At 34.0% G+C, this 22,570-nt stretch overlaps 3 protein-coding genes across 3 annotated transcripts; 2 read left to right on the forward strand and 1 right to left on the reverse strand.

Moving 5' to 3' along the window:
• The first annotated feature begins 1,812 nt into the window (after window positions 1-1,812).
• LOC145624400 (serine/threonine-protein kinase GRIK1-like) lies at window positions 1,813-10,449 on the forward strand. The gene is made up of 12 exons (XM_081677429.1): window positions 1,813-2,089; window positions 2,463-2,784; window positions 3,138-3,212; window positions 3,293-3,337; window positions 4,869-4,943; window positions 5,729-5,816; window positions 5,974-6,098; window positions 6,677-6,772; window positions 9,039-9,105; window positions 9,210-9,325; window positions 9,429-9,507; window positions 9,956-10,449. The coding sequence occupies exons 2-12, from the start codon at window positions 2,467-2,469 to the stop codon at window positions 10,102-10,104; spliced, it is 1,233 nt and encodes a 410-aa protein (XP_081533555.1). The 5' UTR covers window positions 1,813-2,089; window positions 2,463-2,466; the 3' UTR covers window positions 10,105-10,449.
• Window positions 10,450-10,659: 210 nt separating this feature from the next.
• On the reverse strand, window positions 10,660-12,865 carry LOC145624401 (uncharacterized). The gene is made up of 9 exons (XM_081677430.1): window positions 12,582-12,865; window positions 12,380-12,469; window positions 12,223-12,281; window positions 11,934-12,029; window positions 11,754-11,831; window positions 11,612-11,674; window positions 11,232-11,405; window positions 11,029-11,124; window positions 10,660-10,904 (listed from the first exon to the last, which is right to left on the reverse strand). Exons 1-9 carry the CDS (start codon window positions 12,757-12,759, stop codon window positions 10,821-10,823), a joined length of 918 nt encoding a protein of 305 aa, XP_081533556.1. The 5' UTR covers window positions 12,760-12,865; the 3' UTR covers window positions 10,660-10,820.
• Window positions 12,866-14,286: 1,421 nt separating this feature from the next.
• LOC145624402 (uncharacterized) lies at window positions 14,287-21,621 on the forward strand. Its single transcript, XM_081677431.1, has 9 exons — window positions 14,287-14,549; window positions 15,375-15,538; window positions 16,720-16,903; window positions 17,215-17,273; window positions 18,707-19,486; window positions 19,972-20,103; window positions 20,686-21,003; window positions 21,118-21,174; window positions 21,283-21,621. Exons 2-9 carry the CDS (start codon window positions 15,410-15,412, stop codon window positions 21,442-21,444), a joined length of 1,821 nt encoding a protein of 606 aa, XP_081533557.1. The 5' UTR covers window positions 14,287-14,549; window positions 15,375-15,409; the 3' UTR covers window positions 21,445-21,621.
• Window positions 21,622-22,570: the final 949 nt, after the last annotated feature.

The following is a 22,570-nucleotide window of genomic DNA, read 5'->3' on the forward strand; positions in this document are numbered from 1 at the left end:
GAACAATCACAAATTTTGAATTATTACGAGTCAGACAAATTTTGAATTGACTCGTAATAATTCAATAATTTTGTAATATAAACTGAACATTCAATGTATACAAAATAAACATTTCTTGATAAAATATGAACATAAAAATTGCATGCTTATGTTCAATTTTTGTGACATGTTCATATTCTTTTTACTAAATGTTCATTTTTTGTAAAATTTTCAATTTTTTTTACTAAATGTTCAAAAGTATAGTCGTGGTGCACCTATTTCTAGGTGCACCATGGTGGCGCACATAATACTAATTGGTAATATCTAAAAAAGTGGATGGCTTGCCTGTTTCTTTCTCAGTAGTACTCTGGCAGCTGTTAGAAGGAGGTGAAGAACAACTATCTTTGGTATGCCCAACTCTGCCACAATTAAAAAACACAGAGGCAATATTTTCATATACAACCTCTTGCCAAGCGCCACCTATCCAAAGCTTGGTGGCTAATGGATTCTTAAGGTTAAGCTCAATACAAACACGTGCATATCTTCCACGAATTGGTTTCCCAATTAGTTTTGCAATATCAAACAAGGCAGATTTATCATAATATTCAACAGGTAATTTTGGAAAAGAATCCAAGCAGCCATTTGATCGAAATAGTTAGAATCGGGCCTGTAATTTGGTTTCCATTTTGAAATCATGAGGTAATGATCAAGAATGAACCATGGACCACCAAATAAGGCACGCTCATAATCATCTTGCATATAGAACCTGAAGAGAAAGACATTATGTCCAAGATCAATAGTTTCCAGATTACCTTTGATCTTCCACATAATCTTAGCTCTCATATCCATGAAATGAGGTCTAATGGAAACTCCAATACATTTTCTCATTTACGTGTGATGCCATGGTTGTCTAAGCATGTGTAGAGTATCCTTAGAGAATTGAACAGAGAGGGCATTTTTAGGAATCATCTCTTCGGATTCATCCCAATCATTTGAAGAAGTCACAATTTTTTTTGATTCTTCAAACCACTGTGAAGAAGTAGCCACCACTTCACGAAAGCTTAGTGAGGGTGGAATATTTGGATTAAGGGTAGGGTTATTTGATTTTTCTTTTCCATTTTTCCAAATAAAAAATATAATTAATCTCTTTGTTTTTCAATGTTATACTTTAACTGACACATAATTCTAGGTAGATTAATTTTCTTTATTAATATAACAAGATGAAAGACTGTGTTATCTTCACCTTAAGAAATTTAATATTCAATAATAATAAATTTAGTTTAATAAAAAAAATTACTATCAAGTAAAAATTGATTCAACAGAGTTTCAGTAATAATATTTTTTAATGCGTAAAAATCAATAATTTTTAAGAACAGATATATTAGAGATTTGCGTTCCGTTCACTTTACCTTATTTTTGCTGAACTGAAATTATTTTTACTGAACTGCAATTATTTTTGCTGAACTTAAATTATTTTTACTAAACTTAAATTATTTTTACTAAACTAAAATTATTTTTACTGATTTTCAATTATAATTTTTCTTTAAAGTTATTGAATTTTCCAAAACTGAACTTATTTTTACTGAACTGAAATTAATTTTACTTTGCTGAACTGAAATTATTTTTATTTAATATTATTATTTTACGGTAAAGTGAACAGGGGCAACAATATAATTTAAATAATTTCAATTTAGAAAAAATAAGAGGAAGAAAATATGAGTTGTAATATTAAAAAATTCAGTAAAATAGAGAGTTCTATGTCACTTGTTGACATTATTGATGTAAATCGGTAAATACGAGTATTATTGTTCCATTGATTTTAGCCAAGACTCTTCAATTTGACGAAACGTTCACTCACTAATCACTATCACGTTTATTTTTGTCAAAAAGTATAACGTTGAGTCGTTGAGCACTCCAGCCTTTCTTCTCTCATCTGATCTTCCCAAACCCTAAATTGACGAACTACAATTATAGAAATCAGGATTCTTTCCTATATTCTTTGATTTCTTTTGATTTCTTTCCATATCTGATTATTTTTTCCAGTTATAAAACCAAGATTTTGATGCTGTTTTTCCCAATTCAATTGCAAGTAATGCCACTTCTATAGCAGGTACTTTAATTTTCTCTCTCTTTATTTTTCAGTTTTAGCTGATTAAATCTTGTTTTTGTGATTAAATTGGGTGAATTTCTTGTTGTTGTGCTTAAATATTGAATGAAATTGCCTAGAATTGAATTGATTTGATCAAGTTTTTGGATTTGTCAATGGTATGGGATTATGCATTGCTTGTAATTATACTTCTATAGCAGGTACTTTGATTTTCAGCGGTAGGAGATTAAATCTTGTTTTTATGATTTAATTGGGTGAATGTCATGTTGTTATATTGAAAAATTGAATGAAATTAAGTAGAATTGAATTGATTTGATCATGTTTTTGGATTAGTCAGTGGTGTGAGATTATACATTGCTTGTAATTATATTTTCAGACTGATGGAGATGGGCTGCTGTGGGTGCTTTGGGTTCTCGAGAAGGCAAAAATCGATTGCAAGGCCGAAGTTTCGAATTGATGGGTTTACGACTGTTACTTCTCATAAACCTTTGCTAGATGATGCAGAAGATGATGATGATGATGTTGATGTTGATGGTTCTTATAATGGGGAAGATACTAGTATGACACAAGGCTATGATGAAACTGAGGTGACTAGTGGGGCGCAACGAGCTGAAGAGATTATTAATTATAAGATTAGAAATGGGTTGATTTGTAGGCAATTTGAGGTCAAAGAAACTCACAAACTCGTGCGTTCGGAGGTGAGCAATATGAGAATGATACTGCATTTAAGATAGCTTATACTTGTTGTTGTATGGAGTTTAAATTTGCTGCGACTTATATGCTTGATGCATTGAGGTTTATTTGTTGAACATTCATTTCGTTTGCTGTAAATTTATACTTGATGAAGATAATATTGTGAGCATCCGTTGTTTAAAATTTTCTTGCAAAGATGCAATCTCGAAAATGTTGAACCCATGCTGGTGTGTTTTTTGTTAATCTTGTCAAATGCAAGTCAACTTCTGATCGTCTCGATGACTGCCTTATTTTAATTTTTTTATTTATTTATTGTTTTTCACTGTTCAAGATAATAATTCTTCTTTTTTATCACTAGGATGAATTTGGGATCAAGAAGATAAACGAGTATATTCGTGAATTTAAAATTGGGTCTGGAAGTTATGCAAAAGTGGTAAGCATTTTGCAAATACACTCCTGATTGATGATGATATGATTTGATTTCTCTCTGATGTGTAGCTTGTAATATGACAGGTTCTTTACCGAAACAGCATTGATGGAAATCATTATGCAATAAAGGTTGTTCTTTTTTATCACCGTTTTTCCTTGCATGCATATGTTAGAATACACATCATTATCATACTTTGTCGGCATCCGTTAATTATGTTTTATGTGAATTGGGGACAATGAAAAGAATCAAGTTTTTCAAGCAAATTTTTATTGTATAGAAGAATTTAGAACTTCAAAGTTCATCGCTAGAAGTTACTAGTAGAAGAAAACATTCGGAGGATAAGAAAAGGGGGATTTTTGTTTTTTGGGGGTTGTAATTGTTTGTTTCTACACCTCTTTTGGTCCCCTGAGCTACATTGTTGGTAAACTTTGGGATTTGTGATCTACAATTGTGAGTTACAGAATTCAAAACATGCATATAATCAGGGTTTTTTTTTCCTAAGAGGCCAATCTCTTGATTTATCAAAAAAAAAAAAAAAAAAAAAAAAAAACACTGCTGATAGTGTACTACATGTCTACATGTATTCATTTGGCACTTCAGTGTTGCTTTGTTTCTTCTTGATGTAATCAGACTTTTACTTCATTCAAGAAGTAACTAATAGTGATTGGATGTCTACGCGACTACCTGTATGCCTTGCCAATAGTTTGCAATTTTTTTTTCCTCTCTCCATAACACTGTTTGAGTCACGTAAGATGAAATTTCATTATGATATTGCACTTGCTCGTCACTTTCTGTAAGACTTAAATAACTGCAAACTTTGCCAGTGGATTTCTGTAAATACTTTAACCTGGTTTACCTTTTCCTGATGATATTAATAGAAAGTTTGCCATGCACAAGAACACATGCAACTTGCACTCTAGGATTTCTGGATTGGGAACTTTTTAATAGTTTGGTGATTGGGAACTTTGCAATTCAATTTCTGGAAATTATATGACCTGGTTAACCCTTTTGTCGATAAAGTGATTGTATTCTAGAAAAATTGCCTGCACTACTATACATGCAACTGATGCAAGGTATTCTCCAAAGGATCAGAGCATCTTTAGGGAAAGTTGATGGCCATAAAATTCGTTTTCAATAATATCAACTGATATGGAATTTAAATTTAATATCCTCAACAAATTATTATTGGGGAGGGTTAGGGTATACTAGACAGAAACTCACATTTGGGCAAACACTTAGTCTTAAAGCCTGCACAAAGGCTTACTCTAGTTTTTTGGGTAATGAAGTTTCAGAAAGAATCTTGTTTGTGTATGCTGCTTAGTCTTTTATTGGAATAGGACTTGGACATATCTGGCCAAATATTTTCCGAAAAGAAATCTTGATGTGATTTATGACACTCGGTTAGCATGATTTCTTCCCAGGTAATGTAGACCAGCTAATTGTACTATGATTTCTCTTTAATTGTTTTTACCTTATTTGCACGTGAAAATAAATGAAATATATCTTCTTTTGTCAAGTTTTATTAGTGTTTACTCTACTCTATGGTGTTGTTACGACTCTGCATTATGTGTGTACATCGCTTTATGTCATTCCTCTCTAAGCTTGCTAATTCCAAATGTCTCACTTATATTGGGATATATCTGGTATTTTGCTATGTAGGCATTTCACAAGTCCCATTTGTTGAAGCAACGAGTTGCACCTTCTGAGACTGCTATGACAGATGTTCTTCGCGAGGTGTGTACTACGTTCAAATTTTTTTATTGTACTAATATTAATGCTTTTCATCCTATTTAGCATAGTACTGATTTTTCTTAAAGCTTTTAGATTTTTTTAGTAAAATATCCGCTGCTTGACTAATTTTATGTACTCCCTCCGTCCCAGAATATCTAGGACGTTGGGACGGGCAGTCGGGCACATAGTTTAAGAAAACTTTGAGTGAGACCATTTAATACATTTGTTTGATGTAAAAAGATTCCTTTTGATTTTTTTTATGTGGCTGAAAATGATTCCCAAAAATCAGTGGGTCTGGAAGAGTATAGGAAATAGTTTATAAATAGTGGTCCCATACTATATTTAGTAATGTGCCAATTATTTTGAGATGGACGAAAATGGGAATTGTGTCAATTATTCTGGGACGGGGGGAGTAAGCTTTAAATTCACCCTTCAGGTTTTAAGTTTTTTCATAAAATTGCTTGACTTTATAATCTTTAAGCTGGACATCTGGAAGTTTATGTCAAATGTAACCATTATGTTGAGTGCAACAATTTGTTTTAGATTTTGATTCTAAAAAAAACCAAAGCTTGTCAGGCTTATTTTTGGAGGCAATGACAAATTCTATCTAAATTCTTGACTAAGATGATTATATAGTGTATTGGAGAGGGTTTTTTTTGGACTGATTTGGGTTAATTGTCTACATATTGATCTAAGTTTATCCTGGCAGTTTTTACTGTAAAAATTGTTCGCTAGTGCATATCAGCCGTTCATTGCAATGTTTGAATTTTATATTTAATTACTTGCAGGTACTGATAATGAAAATAGTGAGCCATCCCAACATAGTTAATCTTATTGAGGTGATAAATGACCCAGACACAGATCATTTCTATATGGGTATTACTGCACTGCCTTTTTGTTTTACTTCATTTTATCGCACTCCATACCTGAATTTATATCTGCAGGATTCTAAATGGTATCTGGATTTTTTTTCATTCTTTTAGTGATTTTATGTAATGGAATCCATAATCTATCTATAATTTTCTCAATTCAGTTCTCGAGTATGTTGAAGGCAAATGGGATTGCGAGGGTGCTGGACCACCTGGTGGCTTAGGGGAAGCTATAGCGAGAAAGTACTTGCGAGATATTGTTTCTGGGCTGATGTATCTTCATTCACATGTAAGGTCACTTTAGTGCCATTCCAAAATTTGTTGGCCCAGGTTCCATGTTTTCTATTTGCAAAATTACTGTTTCCTACTTTACAATAAGACAGCTTTGCTGTGAATTCACATCTTTTTCAATTTTGCAAATTAATTTGAAGCAATAGAAAATAAAATCAATCCATTAGAAACACAAGTCTATGAACTATGATAGATACCTCGAGAAGCACTGAGAAGTGAGGCATGAGTATAACAGCTGACTAAGATTTGTTTAATTTATTTACAATTGTATTTAAAGTACTTTTCCATAAGGAAATGCAGGAGTAAGGAGACAGATGGAATTGACAGCTAAATTTTATGCATAACTATTTCTGTTATTCCGAACCTTTTTTTTTGGAGAGGTCTTTTGGTTATACTCTTTTTCTTCATCGAGGTGTTTATTTTTGCTAAAAGGAGTATATGAGACAATGATTTTAGTCTTGCGAGACTTATAGTTTCTCTAATTTTGTGTTTGAGGCATTCCGTGTTAAATCTTCTTTTCCATGTGGTGATTGGCATTTACTGAATCTTAGTGATTTTGTTTTCTTTGAGCAACAGAATATAGTACACATGGACATAAAGCCTCAAAATCTTTTGGTTTCGCGTAATGGCACTGTCAAGATTGCAGACTTCAGTGTCAGCCAAGTATTTGAGGTAACGGAATTGTATCTCATAATGTTAAAAATCAATTTCATTTTGCTCTTGAAGACTTATCTATGTGATGAGTTCCATTAAAATTGTGCTTGAGGATACAAATTATTATCTTATTATGATTATGTTTTATGTGCATTTAGCATTTGTAGATATTAGATGCAGTGGGCAGAAGGTATGGGAAGGAAAGTTAACTTGTTCAGTCTTTTCAATGATAATTGTGCCTTAGAAGATTATTCTCATAACTTCTATGCATGTTATTTAAGTTTCTGTAATCAATTCAACATCGCCCTTTCCTTTTTTTTGGAGGTTCCGGGGTGGAGCTGTTCACATTGATTACACTATCTTTAATTAACTTTTACATTTCTTTCCATTTTTTTTAAGTATTACATCCTCCGCTGTGATTATAAATCTAGGACTGAGTCTAGCATAGAAAATTCTTCTATGGATGTTGGATGTGGTTTACACAACATTTTAAAACCAATTAATAAAGCATAAGCTGCCTGTATCCAGTGAAATAAATGGAAGTTTCTTTCACCTCATTGTGGGGGAACAACTTAATGCGAATTGATTCCAATGGGATCATAGATTTAGGAAGGAGTCTTACATAGATAGAAATTCATTGCAATGGAGTACAGACTTCGTCTATATACATACTTTAAGTGAATATTCAAATGCAGAAGTTACCCGCTTCCAGAGCAACGCAAACAAGCTACTTCATATCAAATTCTCTTTATTCCCTTTTTAACCATAGATGCCATTTTTCCAAAATCAGAGTAAAATAAATGCGAAAATTTGCCATTATGTAGCATTTATAGGAGTCCTTATTGGGCAGCTTTGCTTTTTTGGGTTGTAAAGGGTTGAATTATGTCACATTTTAGTGTTATGTAGCTCTTATTTATGTGAAGTAGTTTGCCAGTTGTCTTCAAATTAAGGATTAATGAGGAACAACTTCTTTGCATATTTATGGTTAAGGCAAATGCAGCCTCTTCACAATTGTACGAGTAAGGCCATGTCTTAACCCTCTAGCCCTCACCTTTTGTAAGTGGGAGCCTCAATAGAAGCGTAAGGGTTATTGTTTGATATTTATGCCCCAAAAGTTGTACTCAAAAATTATTATTCTTCATCTCTTCAAGTAGCTATTAATTAGGGGTGTTAGGGTAATGGTGTAATATGTTATGCTTCCAAGTTTGGCATAAGAAAATACAATTCTTCATTTCTTTTAGCATCTACTACCTGCATTTGTTGCATTATGAGGATACGTGGAAGAATGATTTCTTTTACCTGATTGGTTATACATAGGAATATAGGATGAAATCCTTAGGTCTTGCACAGTGGAGGTTCACTGTTTGAAAACAAATACAAGTTAAAAAAAATGGCTCTGCAATGAATTTGTTTAGTTACTTTAGTGGTGTTGCCAATGGCTTTGAATTGAACTGCCTAGTAAACCATAGTATGTTTCGTATATTCTAGAGCAAGTGATGCATGCATAACTTATGCTGTGGCTTTTTGTTAGACTTTTATGAGTTGGAGAAATTGAAATTTATGCTTATTACGATAGTAGAAACTAAAATGTGTCAAGGGTATGTGCTGAATTAAACTGCAATTACCTTTACTAGTATGAGTAAGAAACTATGATAATCACCCAATGCTCTAAACTAGTTCAATATTGCCAGAGTGTGACCATTATGTTGTGGATGTTCTCACCTTTCGCTGGATGAGGATTATTGGATTTAGTTATACCTTCAGTTTTAGCCTTTGGTTTCAGGAGCTTGACTGTTTGAGAGACTCAAGTTGCCGTTTGTGTAGTTGTAAAGTCATAAAGGCATGCAAGAATTAATGACCTCTTTTAACCCATGGAATTTCTATGTTATTACATGGGAATTGTATGCTGCTGAGACCCCCTAATTTTTTTGTTCACCATGCATGAAAGGAGCCCTGTAGTTTCTGCTCAGCTTGTTGGTGTCTATTTTCTGTCAATTGGCTCTTTTTGAAAAGCTATATCTTTTCAAATGAAGCTGTTATAATTTAATGCATAGGAACGGGGCTGGATTAATTGAACTATGACCTATGTGATCTTGCTTGATTTGTCAGCATTTACAATAAGGAACTCAGCCAGGAGATGTGTGCTGAATGCCATAAACTCAAGATAGATTTACATTCTATCAGAGTGCTTTTGATTTTTCATTTTTGTGTTTTAAGTAAACTGTGTATTTCTTTTCTCTCATGCCTGATGTTATTCCCTTTATTTCAATCATCGTATTTGCAGGAAGATAATGATGAGCTTCGCCGTTCTCCTGGGACACCTGTTATAACTGCACCTGAGTGTTGCTTAGGTTAGTTTAGTGCTGCAAATGACCCTCTACAATAGTTTTTTCAATATGGGAGACTGTTGAAATATTCCTTCATGGTCTTCATCCTTGGGGATTATGTGTCACAGGTCTTACTTATCGTGGCAAAGCTGCTGATACATGGGCTGTGGGTATCACCTTGTACTGTATGATAATGGGCAAGTTTCCCTTTATCGGAGAGACACTACAAGATACCTATGACAAGGTGCGTCGGTTTCTCATCCACTATCAGCTACATGCTTTAAAATGAGTATTTAATGTTCAGGGTTTGCTTCTTTTCTATTCTGACAACTGTTTTGATGCCCCAGATTGTTAATGATCCCATTGATCTCCCAGAAAATATTAATCCACAACTCAGGAATTTGTTAGAGGGGCTTCTGTGCAAAGGTGAGCAAACTGTTACAATGCCATTTATTTATCAGCTCACCTTTGTACAATGTTAGTTTACATGTTTTGTGAGAATTTTTGGCATTTTAGCATACCAATTTTTTTTAGAAATAAGTCACTAAGGCTTTGTTGTTGTTGTTGTTGTTGTTGGGGTATAGGGGGGTTGAAAATGTTGCTCTCTTTTTTTATTTGCATCTGCAAGTTACTACAACTCGATTAATATTATTATTCCTGGTGCTTTACTCTTGAGCATTCTGATCTCTTCTTTTTAGTGTTCTAAATTTTCTTAATTGATGCTTGCTTGTTCAGGCTTGAGGGATTTCTTATATTTTACTATTTTCAGTGTTTGACAGTAATGAAATCAATAATTTAAGTTGATGATATATGAATACCTGTATAGATTCTAAATACAATCTATTTTCACTACAAAAAAATCCTTTATTGACAGATCCTGATCAACGGCTGACGTTAAATATGGTCGCTGAGCATCCGTGGGTTATTGGGGAAGAGGGTCCACTTCCTGAGTTTTTGTGCTGGTGCAAGCAAAATAGCACGCAAAAGAATTTGCGCGATAAGGATACAGAAGTACTTGCATGAGGCTTGGAGATGGCAGAAAAGGGGAGGTTAATGTTTTGACTAACCCATTATCGTACTTTGCGGACAGTTTTGTGTTTTCTATAGACTTCTTTGGCCATGTCCGTATTTGTTTTTCATCGATGGTGTTTATGTATGTTGTACAGTAGCAAATGCTAGGAACTGTATTAGTGATGCTAACATCAGGCATAAGAGGAAAAGGAGAAATTAGAAGTTTGGCGGAAAGAGAGAAGGGGGGAGGAGGGAGTTTGAGTCCCTTTTTCTGCAAAGAAAAGGGTTTTTATTTTTTTACATTGATGAGAGACCACAAAAATATTTATGCAATTTAAAGAATGCCTTTTACTTTTTTTTTTTTTTTCTTCCTGTAAATCAACTACCTTAATGTTTTACATATTTTTTTTTAAATATACAAGTACAAGAAGGTTGTTTTTTTTTTTTTTTTTTTTTTTTTTTTTTTTTTTTTTTTTTTGTATTTTTTCGTCCTTCGGCAAGGATCATAGCCTGCCTGGGGTGAATAACAACGCACGATGGTGTGCTTTCGGGAATGGTACAAGCAAATTTGTAATTGATGTATATTCACTAGCAATTTTAACATAAAATAAAACCAGCTATAAGTCAAATAATTTACTTGTAATACAACTTAATTGATCATAAAATAAATTTTCATCCTTTCTCTGAGGTTCTGGTTGATTCTCAAAATGTCATGAATTGGTTAGCCATCATCCTTGACCTTTGCCCTTCTTCTCCATTAGCTCTCTGAGTTGCAGCTTCCAGTCTGAAACCTTCTCCTCTCCGTTGACTACCTATGACAGCAAAAGTGGTGGAGCCGGAAAAGTGTTATTGGATTGTGCTATTCGTGTACATCAATTAACAACTGTATTAAGAGGAATTAAACCAATTGTGTATATCATGATTTGTTTGACTGACCTCAACTATGAACCCATTCTCCGGTACTAAACTCAGTGCCTCGACACATACAAACGCGGCATCTTCCTTGCCGAGACTTCCCTTTGTTGCACTACCCTGTCAACAACTCAACAATTTTCTTTTCCTCTTGAGTGATGGCTGATGGATAGTAATATCTTTTCTGGCATGATAAAACAGTATGCAGTGTAAGATTGTCTGTCTACCTCTTGAAAGCTAAATCCTTGTGTTCCGCCAGGGGTATCTTGCAGAGAGCCAGTTCTGATAATAGTGTAGGGGATTCCTGAAGCCAGAAGGGTTGATTCATCTTGTTCAGCCAACTTTTTTGCATTGCTTGTCATAAGAGCTTGAATGCCATCAGCACCTTTGTACACAGATAACTGCAATCTAGTCAAACAAAAATGACATAAAAAGGGCTTCTTCTCCATGATACTTGGAGCATGTAACTTCAGATAACCGTAGCGTTGTAGCAGCAATCCAGATTACTTAAGAGTTTTGTTCGAGTTCAAGTTCAATTCTATGTGAACTGGTACTTCAGAGTTTCTGACAATATACAGGGCTACATAGGTCAGAATGATATATGTACCTGAGATAAGAGAACAACATGTTGGACTCCTTGCAAGTTCCCAACTTTGGACAGGAAACCTTCCTGTGTAAAATCAGCAGGCTTAGAAGCTGCTTTACTGGAAAAAAAGGCAACCAAGAAGACATAGGTCTAGTTTACGTACAGTTGGGCATATAACCGCACGAACACCCTTCAAGGCCTTCTTCAAAAAGGTGGTATTAGTTGCATCTCCGGCCAATGACTTTCCGTGAAACCACCACAGATTATGTTAAAAGGTAGATACAACCTCAGAAGAATGGTGATGCCAAACTGACAGGCATATTAGAAGGTCTAGATAGTATACCTCGACGTAGGTTCCAAAGGCTTCTAGAGCAGCACGCCTATCTTTAACCAGTGCTTTCACTCGGGTTCGTTTTACAATCAAGGACAAAATCACCATCTATATAGTAAGCTAGAAATCAAGAGGTTCAGTATTCATTCATCCCAAGCTAAGCTAAACTAAACATATACACAGCCAGTCTGCGCGATAAGAACTTAATTTTAACTACATTACAAAGACTATATTGTTAATAGACAGTCGCATATTGGGACTAAAGATTATGAAGTGAAGGTTAGCATTTGTTATATCATACCTGGCCGATTTCGCTATCGCCATCAGTTACTAGAACAGCATCTCTGGCCTCTTCTACCTCTGTTTTCAGGCAAAACATCAAGATAATAGTCAAAATACAAGTTTTAAGGAATAGTTCAAAGCAAGTTAATTAGCAATGTAATACAAGTATAATATACCAGTTTCATCACCCTCATCTTCTGCTATTATTGATCCATCCTTTGGGAGGAGATCAGGTGCTCCATACCATTTTCTTAATTTAGGCCCACCTGCATAAAATGAAGTTTGAACATCATAATAAAATCACACGAGTTTAGTTGTTACGTTACTAGTTCAAATAACACTATCAACGTGACTATAAACTCCGGACATAGCTTGTACCTTCAATATAGTCGAGAATTTGATCGAAGAAGCCGGGTTTCTTGCTGGCATTGCAAAGCCAAAGAGAAGTTTTATGAATAAGATTGTAAGAAACAGAATTTTTAGTTGGATTTCGTGGGGAAAATGAGGGAGTAGAAGAGCTGTAGAGAGAAAAAGTTGAGGGGATAACACGAGCCATGAACTTGGATTTTGGATAAACACCAGTAGTTTTTCTTGATATCTATTTGTTTTGGAAGTCGTTTCTTTTTTCCCCCAAATTTTATGGTGGTTGGGAGAATCCCACCTTTCTATTTTTTTATTTTTTATTTTTCAAATATAGGTTGTTGCATATTGAAAGGTCTTTTAAAATGTCTTGTTAGATTTGTTGTACTCTCTATTGAGATTAAAAAAAAAATAAAAATTCAAAGTTATTGATCATCTTCTTTGGCATGTACTTTGTAGAATTCTAGCATTATATGAATTATTTAAAGTAGGCGATTATAGTATTTTTTAAAATCCTATCACAAATTCACGATATAAGGGGTGATTAGGTGATTGTTATTTATCCATACGGAAAAAAGTTGAACTATGATTAAATAATAACGATGGTTTACTTGTCAATGTTTTAGGAAAAATCCAAGTTAATTTTTGAGATAAAGTTGTTAACCTATCTCCTCTCACAATTTAATGTTTTTCTTTAATTTTTAAAGTAATAATTTTTTTTTGAATAAAGTGACACTGATAGGTAAATGTTTTATTCTCTTATACACGAGGTACTTATGAATGGTTTATCTCCCACAATCAACAAAAAAAAAAAAAAAATACTCTCTCTGTCCCTAAATTACATTCCTCCTTTCTATTTTTGGTATTCCAAAATTACATTCCTCCTTTTTATTTTTGGTAAGTTTTTTTTTAGTAAATCAACTTTCTTTTTCTGTTTTATATTTAATGCTTTCTCACTCATCCTTACCTAATCTCACTCATAATCCTTGTGCCAAATTACAATGAATATGATTGGTTAAAAATTTTCAATTAGGAGCATGTGATTGGTCCTTTTTTTTTGCAAAGGATTGATGACATGTCATGAGTAATAACTAATCTATCTTTGTACTTCCCATTGCATTATCTAATTATTGTTATTTGTCTTATTCTTTCCTTCTTAATTCCCGTATAAATTTCCAAACAGGAATGTAATTTAGGGACGGAGGGAGTAGCGTTTTACACCTAGAAAATGAAGTCATGAGAATATGAGATAAAAAAAAGGTTTAACTAAAATATACACTTCATTTGTTCAATCAAACGACACGGATTAATGCATTAATTATCAATAACTTATCATTATGACACTCTCTAATTCTCCATCACACTTCATCTATTCCTCCAACCATCTATGAGCTAAAATCACTACCTTTCCCATTCAAGAAGCAATAGTAATTACAAAGACTTTGGGCCAAAAGCCCATAAACCCATTACAACTCACAAAGTCACAACTAGATTCAATTCAAATTTACATTTGGCAGCAAATAATTTGGTTCCCAAAAAAGCAAAAAAAAAAAAAAAAAAAAATCCACAATATCTCGGAATTTACACCAAAATAATTAAATCCAGCTAACAAAATAAGTTTGAAATCCGGGAAACTGTAAAGCCAGAAAAAGACTTTGAGCAGTGTAGTCAAAAAGTTCTTTGTTTCTCTCTCTTCTTTCTCTCTCCTCTTTCTTCTTGGCTCGATTAAAATTTTCTTGCTTGCGAAGCTTCAACAAAACAACAAACCCAGTAAATTTCTCATTTCTTTGTTACAAAAATTAAAAAAAGTCCTTTTCTTTCACTTTCATTTTTCTATTTTTGCCGCTAATTCCACCCTTTTTTTCTCTCTCTCTACTTTCTCTCTCTTTGTTTTCTGTACTGTACTGTGAAGCCTTTGATCAATTTTCCCAGAGAAATCGCAAATTATGAAGTGGGTTTGTAAATTTGGCGTTAATTTTCATATGGGTTAGTTTTATTTCTCTCTTTTATTGGTTATTTTTCATCAATTTTGCCCTTTTTTTTGGTATTTATTGTTTATTTGTTGATGTTTTTGGTACATTTAATTAGAGTTTTGTTCCCCTTTTCCCTTTTTTAATGTAGTGTGTTATTCAATTGAAGAATTGGGTTTTCAGTGTATTGGAAAAAAGTTATGAATTTGGAAGAAATTGGGGTTGAGTGTAGTTTTCCGAATTAGCCTTTTTGATTAATTATTGTTTGCTATATATGGGAAAAAATTGAATATTGGGTGGCTTTGATGTATTTATTTCCTGAGAAATTATAAATGAACATTAATCACCATGATCACATTATCTATTGTATTGAATTTAATTTGCTTCCTTTTGTGTTTTATTGGCTTATTTGTTGAATTACAATTTTATCAATATTTTGTTGCAAATCATGTGTGTTGTGGAATTCTGTGTGATTTCTAAAATTTTGATGCTCAGATCATTTTATTGACGGTTGAACTAATAAATCGTTGGGTTGACAAGAATTAGGCCTTTATTTTGGGTGTTTACGTTTATTATTTATTGAATTCCATAGTTTTGTGTGTTTTTATTGATATCAGTGCTTTATTTCTTCATGCACTAAATCAAAATTGACTCATTGATCTAGCATTTATGCAATTGCAATTTTATGAGCTTATAATTCATACAGAGCTCGTTCAAATTATTCACGGTTTCTCAGTTTCCGTGTTGTTCACTGTTGAATTCAGTTTTTTTATATAGGAAACAAATGCTGATTTTAAATGTCAAATTTGGTTTTTTGTGTTTGCTGTTGTGTGGGTTTCAGCAAGGCTATCTTGAGTTGGCTGTGGTGAGGTTTCCATGAAAATGGTTGTTGGGATTAAGGGAAATGAGGAAGGTGTTGTCGAGGATGGTGCAGCTGTCAAACTTAGTTCTGGTTTAGCTCCATTGAAGCAAGAAGCTGATCCTATTGTGTATAAGCTTGTTCGGGTAAATGTCTTAACACAAATCTGATTTTTAGTCATATATGTTGTTTATTGCTGCCTTTCCAATTGTTATTTGTTCAATGGACTGAATGTAAAGACTGAACGCAAATCATAACAGTTTTTAATTCAGTAATATAGTGTAATATTTGTGAGATGGCATTTCTGGCTGACAATTGTGTCACCAAGTGCTTGTGGTAGCATTGATTCTCTAGGGTTGCCTGTCATTTTAGCTTGGCCAGTCATGCTTTAATTCCTGGACTCTGTATCAGCTGATCAACCTTTTGATTTAATTCCCGGACTCTGTATCAGCTGATCAACTTTTTGAAGAATCCTGCAGATTCTTGCTGATGATTAGGCTATTATCTAAAGATTGATTTCATGCGGAGGTGGAGGTTGCTGTTTATCTTTTGGGAGCTTCTAACGGGTAGCTATTAGTTAGATTAGATGTTATTTTATCTTTTGTGATGCTCAAGTGTAATTATATGGTTAGGTGTATGTTTTTGAGGATTTAATACTATCCTCAGGTTTTAAAAAATCTGCAGAATGAGCGGGTTATAGGTCTTACAGCTGAGCTGAAACTCTGATTTGAAATTGCAGCTTCTTTCCTCTTTAAAACTCTTATGAGTAATTAAGTCTGTCACATCCAGGATACAATATAAATTCTCGACCTTGTTCTAGCTGTTAAAAGTTTCTCTCTTGGATAGATTTATGCTAAAAAACTTTGTATATTTTTCATCCTCCTCCTTTTGTTTGTAGGGTGAACTTCACTGTTCAATTCATTTCTGAATGCAACTGCGTGTTTTTAAAGGTTATGCAGAATTTTTTTCCCAATCAGTATGAGATAGAAAAAATTTCTTTGTTTCTAAAATGATCAGCGATATTCACATGCAATGAATTTATTAGCCTCTGTCTTTCCTGACTCGGTTATTGAAGTTCAAAGGTCATTATGATGTTTTGGCTCTTACGTTAATGTTCAATTGTTGGGATGTATGTAGATTGATGCTTATCCAATTTTATACAATCCACTTGAATACTGCAAGTGATAACACTGTTTGACTGAATTGATACTCTATATCAACTTGCTTGTGTGCTGGTGTCTTCATTGGTTGGCTCCTCTCTAACCTATTTTTCTTAAGCAACAATCCTTTCTGTAGTTGACCGGTTTATTTCATCTCTGCTGTATAGGTTGATTTTGATGGAAGGTTTGTTCCTGCTACTGATGATGAGCTTATGGAGGTTGAGGATTTGTTGGAGTTGGAAAATAGTGATATGCTTTCTATACCTGATGCTGTAGAGACAGTAGCACATATTGCAGATAAAGATGAGTTAGATGAATCATTTGAGAAGCCGGACTTAGAGAAGCATGAAGGTTAGATTTTACCCGCTTAATAATTTTGCTGTGTCACAATCTTAGCTAATTGTTTTAAGCTTGGCAATATAATCGTTTTGGTTATTGTGCCATTATTTTGGCATTTCTGCTGCAACTAAAATGCAGAATTGTCGTTAATAACTACCTCATTGAGTTATTGTCTGAAATATATATCTTCAAGAATAATGATTTTTATTATGCCTATCTACTATCCCAATACAATAACGATAATCATATTATAATAAAGTTGGTTCAATTTGGAAGTATATTATATTATTTATGCTTCTGATACCAAAATCATGATTTGTTAGGTTTGTCAGAAATCAAGCTCACCAAAATTGATGAAGAGAACTTAAGAGCTCCGGCTGAGGTATTCTTTTATTTGTTGAGTTACAATATGCCTTATTTGCAACACTTAAAAAATGCAAGGCATTGAATTTTTTATTTTAGCATGAGCTTTGGTATTATGCTAATCCGAAGTATTACGAAAATGATATGGTTTGGAACCAAAAGGCAGAAATCACTTTTTTTTTTTTTGAGGGAAAAAAGGCAGAAATTACATGGTAGAACACTATCATCAACTTTTACCCAATTTCTTAAATTGTACCAAACAAGTTGTTAGGTGACTTATTCTAGGCTGCCTTGCCTTTGATGTTTCATTGGCTGTGGCATTTCATGAAGAGATTTTGTATTGCTGGCTGATGTATTTTTTCCATTTCATTAGATTGATGAAATGATGAATTGATGTAGTTAGTGCTGTCTAGATGTTGGTTTTACAATACATAATGAAAGAATTTTAGAAAAGGTTTGTTTTTTTTTTTTTTGTTTTTGTTGTCTTTAGGGGACTCGTAGACTTCTTTTTTTAAAATTAATTTATTTTAAAAAAATAATACTATGCTGAGCTTTGACAATTCTATCGACAAAACACTTGTTTAAGAGTAAAGGAATACTCCCTATCACAGAAAGAACCACTGAGAGTTAAGTTAGAAATGGTACTGGACTCCTCTACAATGTCTACAAGAGTTGACTATTAAAAACAGACTTTTATTACTGAAGATGGAAGAAAATATGGGTGCGTTTGGTATAAACACTGGATACACACAAAACAATTGGGCATATAATAAACTTGGACCAAGGCTTTGTTGCTGTTTTATGTAATGGGAAAAATAAATTTTAAATCACACAAATACTAATTACAGTGGGCATTTTGAGGAGATTTTTATTTTATTAATTTGGTCAATTGGCCCGAATGAAATTCGTCAGTTCTTTTTTCTCCTTTATGAAATTCCTAATCACTGGGCTTAATTACAATCTCTCACCATCATACTGTTGACATGCATTATTAATTTATTGGTTGCCCGTCCAAAGTATGGAGTATAAAGTATACGTGGATATGTTTTTTCTTTAGTATTATTTTTATCCCCTTCTCCTTTGTGTTTCCTGTATTACTTTGTGCCATTTGAAATGGATTAAAGGAGTTTTTAATCTTTTTTGGTCTTTTGTAAGTGAAAACTAATCAGAAGTGATAAATATGTTACCTATCTGGAGTATTCATTCTGCACCTGTGGATCTCTAAATTTTTGTACTATTAGAAAGGGAACAAATGAAAGTTTTGTAGTTTTCTTCAATTTTAATAAAAAATTATTGAAATCGAACTGGGATATGAATTAGTGTGCTTCTGTGGTGGGTTTTGTTTTGTTACTAACTAGTTAGCATATAGCTCATCTGCTTGCTGTGTTTGCACAGTTCTAATCTATGAGAAATTATTTTTTTACATATCCTTCTATCTGGAACTTCTTGCAGGACTCTCTACCTAAATCTGCATCAAGTTCTAAAGACAGACTTGTAGAGGGATCTGTGAACAACGGAGAGGAGTCAAGCTCTAGCCCTCATGATGGACTAAACAAAAATGGCTCTTCTGGTTCCAAACCTGACTTTTCTTTGATAAAGGGTGAGATTGATTTGGACAAATTAACTACTAAAGAACTTCATGAAACATTCAGAGCTACATTTGGGCGCAGAACTTCTGTCAAAGACAAGATGTGGCTTAAACGAAGAATTGCAATGGGATTGACTAATTCTTGTGATGTAACTGTGACAAGTTTTATAATCAATGATGGGAAGCTTCTGAAGAAAGAAGAACTTGGTAAAAACATGGATTGTGGAAATTCAGTAGCTGGAGAGGTCTGCAGTGCTGGGAATGATGAGCCAGTGAACTTAGTTGCTCCAAATGTAAGGGAGGATACCTTAGATGTTGAATTGGGGAATTCTTTTACTGAATCTGGTTGTAGAAGTGATGACCATCTTGATCACAGAGCTGCAAAACGAGCCAGGAAGCCTACAAAGCGATATATAGAAGAATCATCTGATACAGAAAAAGACTTTGGTGGAAAGTCAATCTCTCCATCCAAGCATTTTGGACAGGATAAAGCTTCTTGCAAGGAAGCAGTCAAACCTGCATGGGGTGTTCATTCAGGTGATTTTATCACTAGACCTGATTCCATTGGAGGATCTGGTGTTCAGGTCCCATACGTCTCTCGGATTCGGAGATGCCGTCCCAGAAAAAGTATAATGGCCCTTACGGTACGAAATAGTTTCAAAGTAGAACATTGAGCTTGCATTTTTCATTTAGGTTTGGATTACATATGTCAAATTAGAACTGCTTACTATTCTGATGTAGGACCATATTACTACAGCAGAGTGATTGGGGAATTCTTTTTATCGCCAGTGTATTGATATCCTGTCTTAGATTACTTGGTACTGCTGTGTTTTCTCTTACAGGTTGTCCACAATACCAGTCTCTGACTCTACTTCTGATGTATTACATTACTGGTATTAGTAATGTTTGCATGGATGCATGTTTATCTTTGTGTGTGTGTTTTTTTTGGTAAAATTAATTTCTTGGACTAGAAAATTGAGCTCACATAGGATGATAGGAGTGCACATTTCTTGTATAACAGTGTTTTTGGTATTAAAATTTGATAGTGAATACAGGTTTGAACTGCTTGTCTTACATCTCTCTCTTTTTATCATCTGTGTCTCATAATCTATACGGTGCTGTCTTGCAGAAGTTCAATTCAAGTGATGGTGCGTTGAATAGGAAAACTGTTGAGAGTTCTGCTGCAGTGAGTAAGCCGCAGCCTGATTATCATAGTAGGGCTAAACTTGTGGAGACTAAGCCTATTCCATTTGAAGAGCCGGTAAGCAAACATTAATTATGTGAGATATAACATGTCAATATAAAAACTCTACTGTTCTTTTCTTTCTTTCTTGTGATGTATATTTTCTGTGGTGGTAACTGTGTCATGGTTTAATACTATGTTGAATAAATGGAACAAGTAACCTGAAATGTTTCCTTCATTCCCCTAATATTGCAATTTGCAACTACCATTTTAAAAAGTTTTACAAATATTGAAAATCTCCTAATTTTTACATGGTTTCTCTTTATCTCTCAGCACATGGGTCTCTATCTTTATTTCACTCTTATCTCTCTCCTCATCTTAAATTCCGTGCAATACTGTCATGTTGCAATATCATGTGTTACAATCATAGTTAGCGTGGGTGTTTGGGCAGTCTTTCTTTTTGAAAATCATAGAGAATGTTTTCTTCAGACCTTTAATCTAAAATGTTTGATCAATCTACATTTTCAGTGAATTAGGGAGCATAGTTAGTTTGGTGACCCTTGAATGAACTGGATTGATGTTATTCAGGTCTGCATTTGAAACACCTTTATTGCAAAAATATGTGAAATATGGTCATTCCCTGTGGATGCTTCTTTGCAGATTGCCTCAGAAGAAGAGAGAGAGAAACAATGCTTGACTAGTATGTCAGATGCTATTTCTCAAGCTAGGGAGCCAAAAAGTGTGGATTCAGTGGATAGTACTCAACTAGAGAATGCATCCGGCAACAACTCTGACGATCATGTAGCTACTGTTCCCACTGTAAAGGGTGGAGTGAGAAGAAAGCACCATCGCGCTTGGAGTTTAACTGAAGTTACAAAGCTTGTTGATGGTGTTGCTATGTTTGGAGCTGGACGCTGGTCTGAAATTAAAAGGCTTTCTTTTTCATCGTATGCCCATCGCACCTCTGTTGACCTGAAGGTATGGAACTGTATCTATTGCATTTATGGGCTCAAAGTACAAAACTACATATTGTGGGTTTGCAATGAAACTCAACAGTAGATCTTTGCTGAAAGACTAGAGTTAATCTTGCAGGATAAGTGGAGAAACCTTTTGAAGGCTAGCTTTGCTAATTCTCAAGCAGATAAAGGGGTAAGCAATTATATTTTAAACTTAGATATGGTTATCTACCATTGTTAGATAAAGCATAAAGCTTAGTCATCAAAGTAAAATGTTGCTAAAGTGTACTAATTGTTGCAGGTAAATCCTCGTAAGAATGCACCGATACCAATCCCTGCAACAATTCTGGTGAAAGTGCGGGAGCTTGCAGAACTCAATGGTCAGGCCCCCCATGTCTTGAAAGCCGGTAGCAACAAAAATAGTGGGTCAAGTGTAAATGAAAATAAATCAGGATACTTGTGACATCGTTTGTAAATACTTTCACCACCTAGGTTTTATATATAGAGAAAAATAATGGTGCTGAGTGCTCACCCTGCAACTGCCTTGCAGTTTCTGTATTAGATACCTGAATGTCAGTAAAATGACAACTTTTGCGATGTATGCTAGTTCAAGGTCTTCATCCTTGAGTTATCTACTGTACTTTCAGCTCCATGTTTTTGAGTAGAAGGGAAAGAAAATGTAGCTTATTTTGAGAGATGGTTCAATAGTTTGGTATATTTTGTCCAGATGCTTGTATATTATTGAATATTGATGATCACAATAGCTGTTCAGAATCAAACACTTGTGAAGAGGAATACCGGCACATGTTAAAACCCGTGGACGGATCACATAGCTGCCTCTCAGCTTTCGAGGGGCTAGCTCATGGTGTGGTCTGTGGGCTGAATGTTGTCGTTACAGTATACCTGCCAATTTAGTATGAGTTCAATCTTCAGTTAAGCTTCTTATGCAGTTAATGCTTTAATGATGTGCATTCTATGTCAGACCTTTATGTATTACTCTCGGGAAGTCGGGAGCATTATGCAATTGGTGCTTTGTTTTAATTGAGCATGCTACTGATTGATATAGACTATGTGCTGTTTAAATATCATTTGTCATATATACTGTGGCCAATAATTTTAATTACTATGTATAAATAAAAATATCAACTAAGTTACCAATAATAGGTATAATGATAAAAAAAAAAAGGTACAAAATCGAATGAAAGGGAGAGAAAGTTGATCAGAATGGCAAGGAATGACTATCTTAAATAATTTGGAACTAGAAAGACATGGTAAATTCAAAGAAGCTTACATAATTCTTTTTTTTTTTTAGTAGAGTGAAATAAAGTTAAAGAAAAAAAACTCATTATAAAATGGTCAAGTTTTCTTTTATTGAAGCTTTGACTCTCTAAAATTACATTTCCATATTGACAAGCAAATATAGAAATTTCTAAAATTGTAAGCCGACTCAGTGTAGGTTTAGGTATCATTCTACATTAAAGTTATTTCCAAACACGACAAAACTATTGAATTTGTTTCCAAACACTGAAACGTATAAGTTATAACGATTTTTTTTTTTTAAAAAAAAATTGAGTAATTCCATTAGAAAA

The sequence above is a fragment of the Chenopodium album genome, chromosome 3 (assembly GCF_948465745.1).
Source record: "Chenopodium album chromosome 3, dcCheAlbu1.1, whole genome shotgun sequence".
Taxonomy (NCBI): Eukaryota; Viridiplantae; Streptophyta; class Magnoliopsida; order Caryophyllales; family Amaranthaceae; genus Chenopodium; species Chenopodium album.

Coding starts and splice junctions, on each gene's coding strand:
- LOC145624400 (XM_081677429.1), top strand. CDS start 2,467: ATGGAGATGGGCTGCTGTGGGTGCTTTGGGTTCTCGAGAAGGCAAAAA. Junction 5,817..5,973: donor CACAGATCATTTCTATATGG/GTATTACTGCAC, acceptor TTCTCAATTCAG/TTCTCGAGTATGTTGAAGGC. Junction 9,508..9,955: donor AGAGGGGCTTCTGTGCAAAG/GTGAGCAAACTG, acceptor CTTTATTGACAG/ATCCTGATCAACGGCTGACG.
- LOC145624402 (XM_081677431.1), top strand. CDS start 15,410: ATGAAAATGGTTGTTGGGATTAAGGGAAATGAGGAAGGTGTTGTCGAG. Junction 16,904..17,214: donor GGACTTAGAGAAGCATGAAG/GTTAGATTTTAC, acceptor ATGATTTGTTAG/GTTTGTCAGAAATCAAGCTC. Junction 21,004..21,117: donor GCACCTCTGTTGACCTGAAG/GTATGGAACTGT, acceptor TTAATCTTGCAG/GATAAGTGGAGAAACCTTTT.
- LOC145624401 (XM_081677430.1), bottom strand. CDS start 12,759: ATGGCTCGTGTTATCCCCTCAACTTTTTCTCTCTACAGCTCTTCTACT. Junction 11,406..11,611: donor ATGTTGTTCTCTTATCTCAG/GTACATATATCA, acceptor ACTAGATTGCAG/TTATCTGTGTACAAAGGTGC. Junction 11,125..11,231: donor AAGGATTTAGCTTTCAAGAG/GTAGACAGACAA, acceptor AGTTGTTGACAG/GGTAGTGCAACAAAGGGAAG.